This window comes from Bos mutus, chromosome 26 (genome assembly GCF_027580195.1).
Source record: "Bos mutus isolate GX-2022 chromosome 26, NWIPB_WYAK_1.1, whole genome shotgun sequence".
Taxonomy (NCBI): domain Eukaryota; kingdom Metazoa; phylum Chordata; class Mammalia; order Artiodactyla; family Bovidae; genus Bos; species Bos mutus.
This window is the reverse complement of record NC_091642.1, coordinates 37,641,772-37,654,608: the sequence shown is the minus strand read 5'-3', so window position 1 is coordinate 37,654,608 and position 12,837 is coordinate 37,641,772. Positions and strand designations below refer to the sequence as shown.

The following is a 12,837-nucleotide window of genomic DNA, read 5'->3' as shown; positions in this document are numbered from 1 at the left end:
GGCACCAATATCCTTTTCTGAGGATCATCATAACACAGGAAAAAGCATCAAGGCAGGTATCAATCCCCTATAAATCCATAACTGCTAAACTCAACTCTATACCTAGGGTGTAATCACACACACACACACACAAACACACCAAAGAAAACACACAAGCTACAGTTAAGTGTTAGAAAAAAATATGGCTAATAGAACTACTACATATATAGCTGGAAGTACTTTCAGTAGTCTCCTTCCTTCTAAAGAAGGAAAAATAAAACTACATTATGCAAACTTCTCGTGTTTTTGGTGTAAGGGCAAAGAGGATGAAAAGAGAGAATTATTAAAAAACTAAGAAAAAAAATACATGAACAGCTTAAAAGGCAGGGGCATATTGTTTCAAAACTAACTACATTTTGGAAATAGCAGACAAGTGGCAGAACTTACTGATGGATCAGAATCTTCCCATCTCTGCTTCTGTAGTTACTTCTCTGATAGTTGAGGACTATTATTTTGGGGACCAGCCAAAATTTAGATGTGTCTCTTATGTTTCCTCCCCAGTGGTTGGTCTGCTAATTCTTACTAGATTCATTGTTTGTTTGTTTTAATATGTATTTATTTATTTTCTTGGCTGCATTGGGTCTTGGTTGTGGCACACAGGCTCTCTAGTTGTGTCACATGGGCATGGGCTCAGTTACCCTGCATCATGTGGGATCTTGGTTCCCTGACCAGGGTTCGAACTTGCATCCCCTGCATTATAAGGTGGATTCTTAACCACCAGACCACCAGGGAAGTCCCGACTCATGGTCTTAAATAGGAAAACTCAGGAGACTCTCTGGCATTCCACAAATATTGCCAGTCTTTCCACACTCTAAATGTCTAACCAGTCTACTGTTTTCTATAGCTACCCTCTTCTCCCAAGCTCCATTTTCTGGCTTCTAGATGGCACTGGCAGTGGTGATTCTGAGAGGAAGGTATAGCTGGAAAACATGCACTAGGAATATCCCCCAAATGGGACACTGGCCTATTAAAAGCTGGGGAGTGGAAATGAGATATGAAAATGCTCAGCAGGACACCTCTCTCTGTCTCCTCAAGTCAGGAAACCTGACAACATGGTACTTTCAGGAGAGTGTTGGGTTTGAGCAAGATTAGGAAAGTAAAAGAATGGGAGATTTTCTGAAGATATAGCAAATGGCAGCATTATGAACAGAGCTGGGAAGCATCAATTTTGCATAGCAAAAAGGGGTAATAAAAAAACACTACCACTGACTCACATTTCCTTTTTTAAAAAGTTTAACCATTGATTAAACTCTCTTTAATTTTCTTAGCCAGTCCCTTCTGGCCTGAAAATATAGTTCAACTTCAACCCAGCCTCTTTGAATAATCACAAATTCTGAATTAATAAAGATTTACTGATCTGTGACCTCATCTCAATGTGATTTGTGACCTCATCTACATGAAGGCTGAGGGAAAATAAGTACAGACCAGTCACAGGACAGTAACTGCCAGGCTGACAAATTGTAGGCATAAAAGGGAAGACAAAAAATACACAGGTGTGTTTGTGCATGTTATATACAAGTTACCAGGTGGGCTGGGTCCAACTATACAAGGGAAAAAAAGGTTTATCACAGCAAATCTGTCAAAACCTATAGACCCCATAAGTATCTACCAAGGAGAATATTTTGTTTATTCTGATCATTTCAAGTTGAAGTCAACTTTGAAAGCACACTGACAGTGAGTAATGCAAACGTCAAACCCTGCTTGTGTTATGGTTTACTCTCAGGAGCCTACAGGGCAGTACCCATAGTCACTTGAAGATGGATGTGCTCTGGTATCTGCCATAATGTTGTAAATATGCATAATTCATCAACATTTGATACAGATATTGACAAAATGACCCTTTTGGTACTTTAAAAAATATTACAGCATCACAGAATCTTCATTCTGAAAGCAATCATTACGATGACCTAATTCAGTCTTCTTCTCTTAGAGATGAGGAAATTTCAAGGCTAAACGGGGGGTTTAGACAACATGCACAAAGTGGAGAGAACAGAAATGAAATCTCTTGTTTAAAAGCAGAGATTAAAGAGAATCAAATCAAAGAGGATCAAAACCTTTTAAAAAGAAAAGTGTCCTTTAGCTTCATTTTTTACACAGAAAATCATAAATTATATCCTCTCCCTCTTGCAGAAGAAGACTTATACCGTGGCAAATTAGGTCTTTTCTAAAATACACACGTATTCCCTCAAGCAGATACACTATCATACTGTTCTTTCCCTTTACATTCAATTCTAAATCCCATCCTCTAACTGAAGCGCTCTCACAAAGGTTCACAAAATTGCTGTAGTTCAGCAAGCTAAGCATGTTTATTAATCCTCACCCTAAAATACCTACTTTTAGGAAAAAAGTTAGAGGTAGCAGAATCTAACTGTAAAGTGACCTTTCTTCTAGAAATTAAAAAATAGAGGGGGATAGCCTGGAATTTTCATTGTTTTCAAGACCCCTGAAAAGAGGAGATAGTAGCTATTTAGAACAAATGCATGGAACGAATTAGGACCGCCTTATCAAATAATGCCAGTGGTTCTCAGCAGTGCTCCTTGGAAGGCAGGCTACATGTCAGAACCAAGAGAAATATGGAATATATATTTTAGAGATAACCTAAATATGCTCTAAGGAACACCAATGGCATTTCACCATCCTTACTCAAGCAAGAAGAGAAGAGGTAATGTTGTAGACAACAGTAGATTGATCCAGTATGTCCTCCTTGTGTGTTGAGAGTCAGCTTGTATGTCAGGGAGGATGAGAGGAGACAACCTGATATCACTCATTTGATGGAAAAGAAAACTTATATCCTGAGGGATTCAATGGCTTGTATTGTCCTTTGGACAAGGGACAATTTCCATTTAGGGACTGTTCTTCTGCAAAGCTATTAGGTCCATAGGCACTAGGAAGGAGAGTTGATGCCAGCCAGGTATTTCTTGCGGTATTATTTAATACAACGACTTTCTGGCTAATGAGGCTCTGAGGTTCCAGAGCTCAATCCAACAACTATACTGACAAAACTATCACTAAGCAGCAAAGCTACTGACCATTCCTATGCAAAGTCCACTAATGGGGGACTCCAGGTGGCCAGTTTGAATTCCAGTTGGCTATCTACCACAATGAGAAAATTCTGAGTTACAATAAGTTGATCTATTTATTCATACTGTCTAGCCCAGTCCCTCTCTCCTTTCATCTCCCACCTTCGTCCTGCCCTCCTTCCTTCCCCCACTGCAACAGTACACAGCAGAGGTCAGCAAAGTTCTCCGTAAAGGGCCAGACAATAGTTTAGTGTAGTTTTGGTTCTGCCATTGTAGAACACTAGTAGCCATAGACAATCCATAAATGAATGGGTGTGGCTGTTTCAATGAAATCATTTACAAAAACAGGCAGGGGGCCAGATGTGGCTCCCAGGACTGTGATTTTTCAGTCCCTTGTATACAGTAGCAGTTCTCAAACTTTAGCCTGCATCAGAATCACCTACAGAACTTAGTAATACACAGATTTCTGGGCCTCATCCTTAAAGTTTCTGATTTTGAAGATCTGCAGCGGGGACTGAGATTTTGCATATTTACTAAGTTCCGAAATGATGCTGATGTTGATGGTCCACTGATCACACTTTGAGAACATACTCTGAAAGCCACTGGTATAAAACAATGGTCTTCACTGCAGTCAGTGGCAGGCTGAAATGTAATGAACAACTGAGAAAGTGGAAATTACATGCTGTCGATTGCTAATTTTACAGAATATTTCATATGGAGACTTACTGTTAAGTGCCATAATATTATCTGTTCCTGGATGATGGAAATTTATTCCCATGCGTCCTAAAAAATAAAACAATTCTGTTTTAAGCACAAAGAAAAGAATGTTTAAATATAATCACAAATATATTGCACAATATGAACATTACAAAAAACTAAAACAGATTAAACTATAAACAATGCTATCAAAGGCCACAGCAGTTACAGCAGTTTTAAATCAAGTCATAAAACATACACATGAAAAATCTTAAAACAAAGCCAAAGTCTCAATAGCAACAAATAAAATAAACCAAAACAAAAAAGAAGCTTCCATTATAATAGGAAATTTTAACGCATCTCCCGCATTCCAATTTAAACATGCCAACTCCCTGGATTACACATTTTATTTAAACAATTTACACTGCCCTTCAAATTCAAGCAGCAAAATAATGAATTCAAAGAAGTATATGACCTTGAAGCTTAGAGAGAATTCAAAGACAAACATTTCAAAGCAGCTCAAAATGCAACATAATGATCAGAATGGCGAGCAGAAGAAAGATGTAAATTTACGTAACATATAGTGGGGAACAATTACTGGCCAAAAAATTTAGGGTTCCTGTGCTGCCCCTATCACTAACTAGTTAGATGACCTTGGACATAATACTTATGTCCAGACCTTTGTCCTTACAGTAACCGGGGACCAGATGCTTGTTTTTGTATGCTGTATGCTGTCAAGCGAAGAATCATTTTTATAAAGAGTTGTAAAAACAAACACAAAATTTAAAAAACAAAGACTAATGTGCAACAGAAACCATATGGCCCATAGGCCTAAAATATTTACTCTCTGGTCTATAAGATGCCAAGGCTGAATCAAATGTTTTAACTAATAGCCTCAGGGGTTTAAGAGTGGAAGATGTATTAATTATTTGGGGAAAAGGAGGTGGATATGATTTACTTATCATATTCTGAGGTATTCAAACTTAACAAACAACCAGTCACTGAAAAATCTGCCCTAAAAAAATCCAAACACTGCCAATCAGAATTTAAGAAAAGGGTGCATTTGAGACAGTCTCTCAATCTCTGACCTAGGAATATTCAGATAATGGTATGTTCCCCATAAAGTAGGGATGTTCCCTAAATGTTTTCATAACTATAAAGGGCTATGAAGAAAACCAAGCAAGCCCAGATTTAGCTCATTCAACTTCTATTTCTTGTGCTACAATCATTTATGGTAAAGAATTGGTAGTTTATTACTACTACATCAAACAATAGTTTTTATGTTTCTGGAACTCCTTATGTTCCCTAACATTAAGGGGCATCCCTCTCTGTAGTCCTCCAGAAGTTGGATCCTTTTTATACTCTTTCCATCAGGTCTTAAAACTTTTCAGCCTGGAAAGATGAAGCTGAAAGGAAAATCTGTAGTTTGAGTCTAATTATCATCCTCTACACTGATTACTTCCAATTCAATCTTTCTAAAGATGTAGCAAAACAAGAGCCTTAGGCAATGTTTTGTAAATAAAAGTATCACTACTTGCTGAAAAGAAGAAAATTTTTGCCCTTCCTGGTATCCTTCCTACTACTGTTGGCCAATTCGAGGTCACTTTAATGATCTCTAGATCAAGATCATCCACTAAAGATTTTATGAGAAACTCCAGTTCAGTGTCAAATCCATCATAATCAATTACTTAAATGTAATCTATAATTTTTTCCCAACAATATGCAAATCCTTTCTAGTGAACTGTTTATGGCTTCTTTAAGCTACTTTCTCTACCTCTTCAAAAATTAATGTCCAGATTATAAAATACATTTTCATTGGAGAAAACACACAATACAGAAAAGTGAAAAAAAACAAGATCATCAACTAAAGACAAGCTCTGTTAGCATTTTGATTTATAGTCTGACAGTTTAGGAGTATATACATGTAAAGGTTTATCTAAAATGAGGTTTATTTTATAATATTCTTTAAATTTAATATATTGCATGCCTTAAGTTTTATGGTTATTTGGGATTTTGAAGGAGAGAGAAAATATCAAAAGCAAAAGAAAAACTGACTCCAAACTCAGATGAGGCCATTTCTTTTTTCTTCCCTTTGTCCAACAAATACTGCTGTTTAATCAGCTGTGAAAATAGAATCAAGTGTGTGACATCTGGTGATTTCTGTTAATGCAGTCTGGTGCTGCCAGCGTGACATTTTGTCACCTGTCCATGGTTTGCTATTTTTAAATTGTTCTTGTCAGCTAGCTATCTTTTAAGTATAGTGTAAAATATAAGGTTTCGAAAACTGGAAGGCATACTTGGTTTTACTGAGTTAAATGATGCTGTGGAAATCTGAGACTGTGTCCCACTTTCCCCACTGCATAAGGCCTGATAAATGGGGGTGGGAGAGGAAGGGAGCAAGGTTAGAGAATAGGGTTGGAGAATACAGTTATTCAGACTGTAAACATCACAGTCTCGTAAGCTCAATTCATATTCATATTTAAGATGCTAGTTATAAAAAACTGTCTCTACTGTTATTTAAAGTTTCAGAGTCAAACTAAACCTATACTTCTATAAGTCCAAAGTAAAATCTGGAATTTTTGTTATTTCGTAATTGATTATGAAAGTCACCTCTTCACTTCTGCAATACCATTATGAGATAGGGAACAACTGCTGTATCTTTCTCTAATCATTCCCATATGTTCTAAAAAGTCAAGTCCTTTCGAGACCTTTATGTAACAGAATGTGAGTGCTCTGTTCTAGAAAACATTATAAGACAATGCACATTCTATTGGATTCTATTTCCTACCAATTTTCCCAATAAAGTTGAAGAGACAGTGTCTCAGAAAAAGTATCTATAAGATAAAATAATGCATTAGGTAAGAACACAATAAAATGGTGCTTCAAATCCCTTTTAAGAGAAAATTATAAAAGTATGGTACTATAACACTTAAAAATATGTTTCAAAGAACCACAAAGCAAAAGAAATGAGGTTCAACCTGAGGTCAAATCCTAGTTTCTTTGCATACCAGTAGTGAATAATTTTTGGTACGTTATCAATTCCTTTGTGCCTACATTTTCTCATTTCAGGCTGTACCCTAGAACAATTAAAGCCAGAAATTTGCAGAGGTATACCCAGGATTAAGTACCCTTAATCTTTTTCTTACTCTCAGGTGATTATAGTGCTATACTAAAAGGATCACTGGACAAATTAATGGGAGTTACCTACTTAAAAAAAAAAATCACTCAACTTCTATGTATTGTCTTCCCTTTTGTACAGAACAGAAACTATCACTTCTTGCTAACTTAGAGCCTGTGCCCTAACAGTTTCTGCAATCAGCTAACTTTTATACAAGACGGACTGATATGGACCAAAGGGAGGTAGTACAAAAACAGAACTGGAGCAGTAATTCAAGTAAGTAAAGAGACCGTATACTTTTCTGAATCAACTAAACGTAACGAAGGTGCACTTTTTCTAAAACAAGGTGACCTCAACATTTCAGAAATGGAGTCAATGTTCTGTAAGGCTGTGTAATGCTAAATGTTTCATCAGGCACTACCCCCAAATAGCCAGCCAAGCTTACTCCTCTGCCACAACATGCAGACTAAGTGGGATGAGAGGAAGGTGATTCCATCCTGTTTTCTTGCCATGGTGCCCGCTTGTGCTATAACAGCCAGGCTGAGGGGACTTCATAATGTCACCTGCCCTGCCCAGCGCACGGTTGTTGGTTTTTCCCTATTATTCTTCTCTCACGTCACTTAGTCCTCTTTGAATAAAAATCCCAAGAGAGGGTATGAATAATCAAACCTAATGTCCCTGAGTTTTCAGAGGGGTTTCCCCAGTAGCTAGGTAAAGCCTCTTCATTGGTAGCAACTCAAGAGGGTACAGGGATGAACCTTTCCCTTACCTCTAATCATAACTCTCTGATGCCAGAAATCCCTCTAATTCTCATAGTCAGGAGAAGAGTTAGCATTCCCTATGTCCACTAGAAAAGAGGACAGAGGACTACTCTTCCTACTAAGGCCTCACTCATCCTTTTCCCCCTCGATTCAAGAGAAAAGTTGAATAAAAGGATTTCTTATTGAAAACATTTATACAATGAAATATCACTGTGCACTTATTTTCATCATGTTTACTTTATGTACATCATGAAGTACTTCCATTTTGTAGGAATGTGATATCCTACTTAATTATATTTTTTTTACACTATTCAGATAAAAAATTTTGGAAAGCCAATAAAACTTAGGAGGATTGTTTTTCTTTCTCCTTTAGGTAGTTTTTTATAATGACAGAATGCTTATCCTTCAGTAATCACTACTTGCATCTATGGCAAAGACACAATTTTGACAGCTTGCATTTGAAAGCCTTTAACATTTAGCTGCAGCCTAGCTAGAAGGAGTAAATTCTGTAGGGATAAAAAGGTTTACTTTATTACCCGGGTTTGAATGGCTGTAAAATCAGAAAGGCTGAGTTGAAATACCTCATACCCTATAGAGAGAATATAAAATGTTTGGGAAAATGTTAATAATAATCTCTGTTATCTCTAGGTAGTAAGGTTCAGGTGTTTTTTCACTTTTCTTTTGTCTTTTTACATACCATTTGAATGTCTTACAATGAGCGAGAATGTATTTTTTTCTAAAGAAAACTGAAATCCAGAGCAAAACACCAAAACAAATAAGCGCACAAAAAACCAATGACTCTCTAACTTGAATTTAGAGACCCTCAAAATAGTCTTCAAGTAAAAGAGGATATTAATGGCAGGAGGAAGAAAAGGATAGATAAGGAGCAGTGTTTTTGGACAGACTCATACAGAAGTCACATGATAGGTACCCTAGCCTATCACCTTTCTCTTAAAGCTTGATTCATCTAGATATTGCCATTTTTTGACCCAGAGACCCTCTCTATGAATTTACCTTAAAGAAAAAACTACATGCAAGAATTCATCCATGGCAGCATTGCCTACCTATAATGGAGAAAAAGCTAAAAACAACCTAAGAGTCCAAAGTTAAGGTCTATTAATAAATTATAAAGACCAGATAAATAGAGTGTTTATTATGCAAGGGGAAAAAAGATACACCATCACAATATTTCTTTTATTTTTAAATTATCTTTTAGTTATTATACTGTGCTCCACTTTTAAAGTAAAAAATTACTGAAAATCTTTCCCTTAAAATGCTGGCATCATAATTATGTTTTTAGAAGTAATAAGGATCAAACATATGGTGCTATAACCAAATGGAAAAGTCTCCCAGTTGGAAAAAGGAAGCAGGCAGTTCAAACACCCTAACTAGGGGACAATAACATGGAGACGTAACTGACCATGGGAAGCAGATCATTCACAGGAAATCACTGTGAGTGGTATGAATTGTGAAGCTGTAACCATATTGAGACTGTAAAAATGCACATATTAAATGCCTTTCAACTTCTTAGGTCATACTGTATCTTAAAGTACAATTCAAAAGCCTTTTACAGATGAAACCTCACATTTGTAAGTGTACTGGAGAAATTTATGCAGAGGTAGCTGGACAGATAAGAAAAAAGGGCCCCAGCGTTGGGGCTGGGGGAGGGAGGTTTGAGAGAGAGGGGATATATATATGTATATATATATCTTTGTATGTATGTATAGTTATGACTGATTCACAATGATGTATGGCAGAAACCAACACAACATTGTAAAGCAATTACTCTCCAATTAAAAATGTAAAAAAGGGGGGCGGCCACCACAAGTGGAATAAGTTATTTACCCTGTCCCACAGTAAGGTACCCTCCATGCACTTTAGCAGTGCTACTCTCAACAAAGCACGACAGCTCCTGCTTAATCAATATTCACAAAACTCTAGAAAATTATTTTATAAACCATAATCTAACATCCTTTCATAATCTTTTATTGCTAGAAGAATACAGACCAAGATAAGACAGACACGCATAAAGAACAAGGGCTGACTTCTTTAGAATAACAGGATGGGCTTACAGCTGTTCTGGTAGAGAAGGACGACAAATGTAGCCTTAGAAGATACTAAAAACACAAAACAATCTGTGAATATTGTGTGTCTGTGTGTGTGTGTGTTTTTAACACCATTCTCACTTCTAAGTGAAATTACCATGTACCTAATCTTTACTGAAGAAAGATGTGGTAATAGTGACTAAATATAACAATGACAAAATGAGAGGCAGTTTTTTTCCTACTTCTGAAGGCCTTAAAATATAGCTTTTGTCAAAATCTTTTATTTTCTTCACAGCCTGTTAACTACTTTCTTTTCACTAGAAATTGAGGAAAGCAGCATAAAATCATGAGTGTGACAAGAAAATGATGAAACAGATTTTTGGTGTGGCGTGAGGAAATGACTATCACGTTCCCAGTCAGTCATATCCTATATAAGAGCCTGCAGAGAACCAGAGGGGATCAGATCCCTCACAACTCTAGAGGACATAAGGGTTCACACAAGATGAGTGTCCCTGTGCCTAACTCTTCCAGTTTTCAGATAGTTAGGCTCTCAACCCAAATACAATGGCTATTTCCACAGAAAAATTCTATTTTACTATTTTAAAATATCATAATGCCCCCAAGAATTCCTATAATCCATAACAAGAACTATCTATAATCATGAACGTAGTATCACCCCCTCTCCTGAATTTACATGGGCTCTAAAAATAGGAAATCCTAATATTGCTGACCTTGGGACTTTATGCCTTACATTTAACTCAAAACATTTTCCCTGTGTTTAGCCTTAGAGAATGCAAAGTGTCACTACCTGCTCTTAAAGTCTGTGTACTGATACTTCCTACCCTAGGAAAGTGACTGTATTTTAATAAAACCCTTTTCTATAAAGTTTTCTGACAGAGCCTTTGGAGATTAAATCTCATACTTCCTTGTAGTAGACTTGGATTTAAATGAATTAATCCAGATTCGGCCAAGGATTTCAAATACACAAAGCCCGGAAAACTTGGCTTCTGGTCTCATGCTATAAACCACAACCTCAGCTACCCAGCACATGCTTCTGCCAGACATTATGATTAAAGCAGTCAACCGTGATTATGATAGGTAGCTGAACCCAGGTTTAAAAAAAAAAAAAATCAACTTTAAATACATTCCACAATGCTTTACAGAAGCAAACAAACAAAAACAAAAAAGAAAAACAAAACACAATTAATAAAAAGCTGATTTTTGTTTAAAACACCAAGCAAGGAATGGACATATGAATATTCCTAACCTGCAAAATGATTCCTCCACATTATATCAGCGAAACTCATTGGTGGGCCACTGGGAGGGTAGTGTTTACCTTTCAGAGGCTCATGATCTGTCCTGATCATATCCATTAAGGAGTTCTCCAACGAGTGCAAGTTAAAAGTGTCATAGGGCCTACTCCGGTCCTAAAAATAAAAACAAAATAATACATAAAATTACTTCATAAAATTAATAACCATATCATTTGCTTCTTGCCATGGATTAACGACTTGAATGAAGACTCAAGGTAGTTTTAATAACACGGTCATTCTTTTCATTAAGAATAATGACTTGACAACATGAAGTTTAATATGTTTTCATAATTAATTAAATTGTACCCTTTTCCCTAATAATTCTTTAATGTATATGCTCCAGTACTTCAGACAGATTTTCTCTCAAATGAACTAAAAAAAGTAAATTCAAAAAAGAGTTGAGTGAGTCGACTTTGCCTTCAACCCTTCACCCTTTGCCTTTACTATCAAATGAATGTTCTCTTCAAACGAATAGAGACTTTTTTCCCTAAAGAAAGACACTAAGAGCTCAGTCTACAAATGGAAACATTTCCCTAAAAAATCAAAAGGAGGCTATAGTTTCAATGTAATTAATCATATTGGGCATCTTTAATAATTATTACTAAGTTCCATACATTAGATATACTTTATACAAATTAAAATGTGTCCAAAGTACTAAAACTACCTTTTGAAAAACACTACATGAAAAACCCTTTAACCCAAGGTTGTGTGTCTTCATGATGTTAGATTCAACAACATTTTGAAAACAGAGAACCAACACAAACTAAGTGAAGAAAAAAACTGTTCTACTGTGTTTCATTTAAGCCCATGGGAGACCATCACCTACAAATTATTTTTAGTAGTATGAGCCTAAAAGGAAGTGTGGTTCATGGCCTAACTTAATACTATAGAACAGATTTAGTTTGCTTTTGTTAAAAGAAAAGCAATACAGCCATAAACCTCAACAACCACACCAAATCAAACTACAGCAATGAGAGATTATTTTCAGGGTCCTGAAGAGTTTATCCAGCTTTGCAAATGATCACTTATCCTCCCCTTTGAGCAACAGAATAACAAAATGACTGCCTAGATGAGCAAAAAGGGATACACTAGGTAAAAACCTCAGCTACAGTCATCATTTTCCAGCTTAAGTCTTAAAATCTTGGGAAGCTGTTTCTTTCTGGTTTCTGGAAAGTATAGCCATATACCTATCCATGGAGGCGGAAAGGAAGGTGGCATTTCCTCAGCACTGAGCATAAAGTGGGAACCCAGAGGGTTACTGAATGAATGAATGCAATAAGTTTGGCCGCAGGACCCAAGAAGAGCCCTAAACTGAGAACCAGAAGCAAAATTGCCAGAACAACTACAATCAACGAGGGGCTTTTGGACATCATTATCTACTGCTCCAGTCTGTGCCTGAAATTTCTTCCTTTATTGAGAATTCCTTTATTGAGAGGATTGAACTAGATTATTTATAATACCCCTTCCAATCCAATACTTGTTTTTAACTCACACATTAAGAAGGGCACAGATGTCTTTTTAAATTCACATATGAGGTAGAGGGCATAGATATTTTCAGACGCTACAGAGAGAAATTCCATTCTTACAAACCTTTAATGCCCAAGCTGAGGGCCAGGCCCTGGTGATTCAGAGATTAATGTTATAACCTAGTCCGTTTGCAAGTAATTAGTAGAGGGAGACATAACCAGTTAAATTAAGAGTATGACAGGTGTTTTAACGAAGGAACGTAAAAAGTACAGTGAAAACTAGGTCACATCTATTTCTTAAAGAACATACAGGGGCTTCCCTAGCAGTTCAGTGGTTAAGACTCTGTGTTTACAATGCAGGAGAAATGGGTTCGATCCC

At 36.6% G+C, this 12,837-nt stretch overlaps 1 protein-coding gene across 4 annotated transcripts in view; it reads right to left on the bottom strand.

Annotated features, from left to right (window-relative positions):
• The window catches only part of CPEB3 (cytoplasmic polyadenylation element binding protein 3), a 204,398-nt gene that overhangs the window by 106,545 nt on the left and 85,016 nt on the right, over positions 1–12,837 (bottom strand). For 3 of the 4 annotated variants that reach the window (XM_070363675.1, XM_070363673.1, XM_070363674.1), the window contains exons 3-4: positions 10,947–11,106; positions 3,786–3,842 (exon numbers count right to left, since the gene is read on the bottom strand). In XM_070363675.1, coding sequence (XP_070219776.1) covers positions 3,786–3,842; positions 10,947–11,106 — 217 coding nt within the window. The remainder of the gene's footprint in view (positions 1–3,785; positions 3,843–10,946; positions 11,107–12,837) is intronic. The other variant, XM_070363676.1, reaches the window with a different exon arrangement.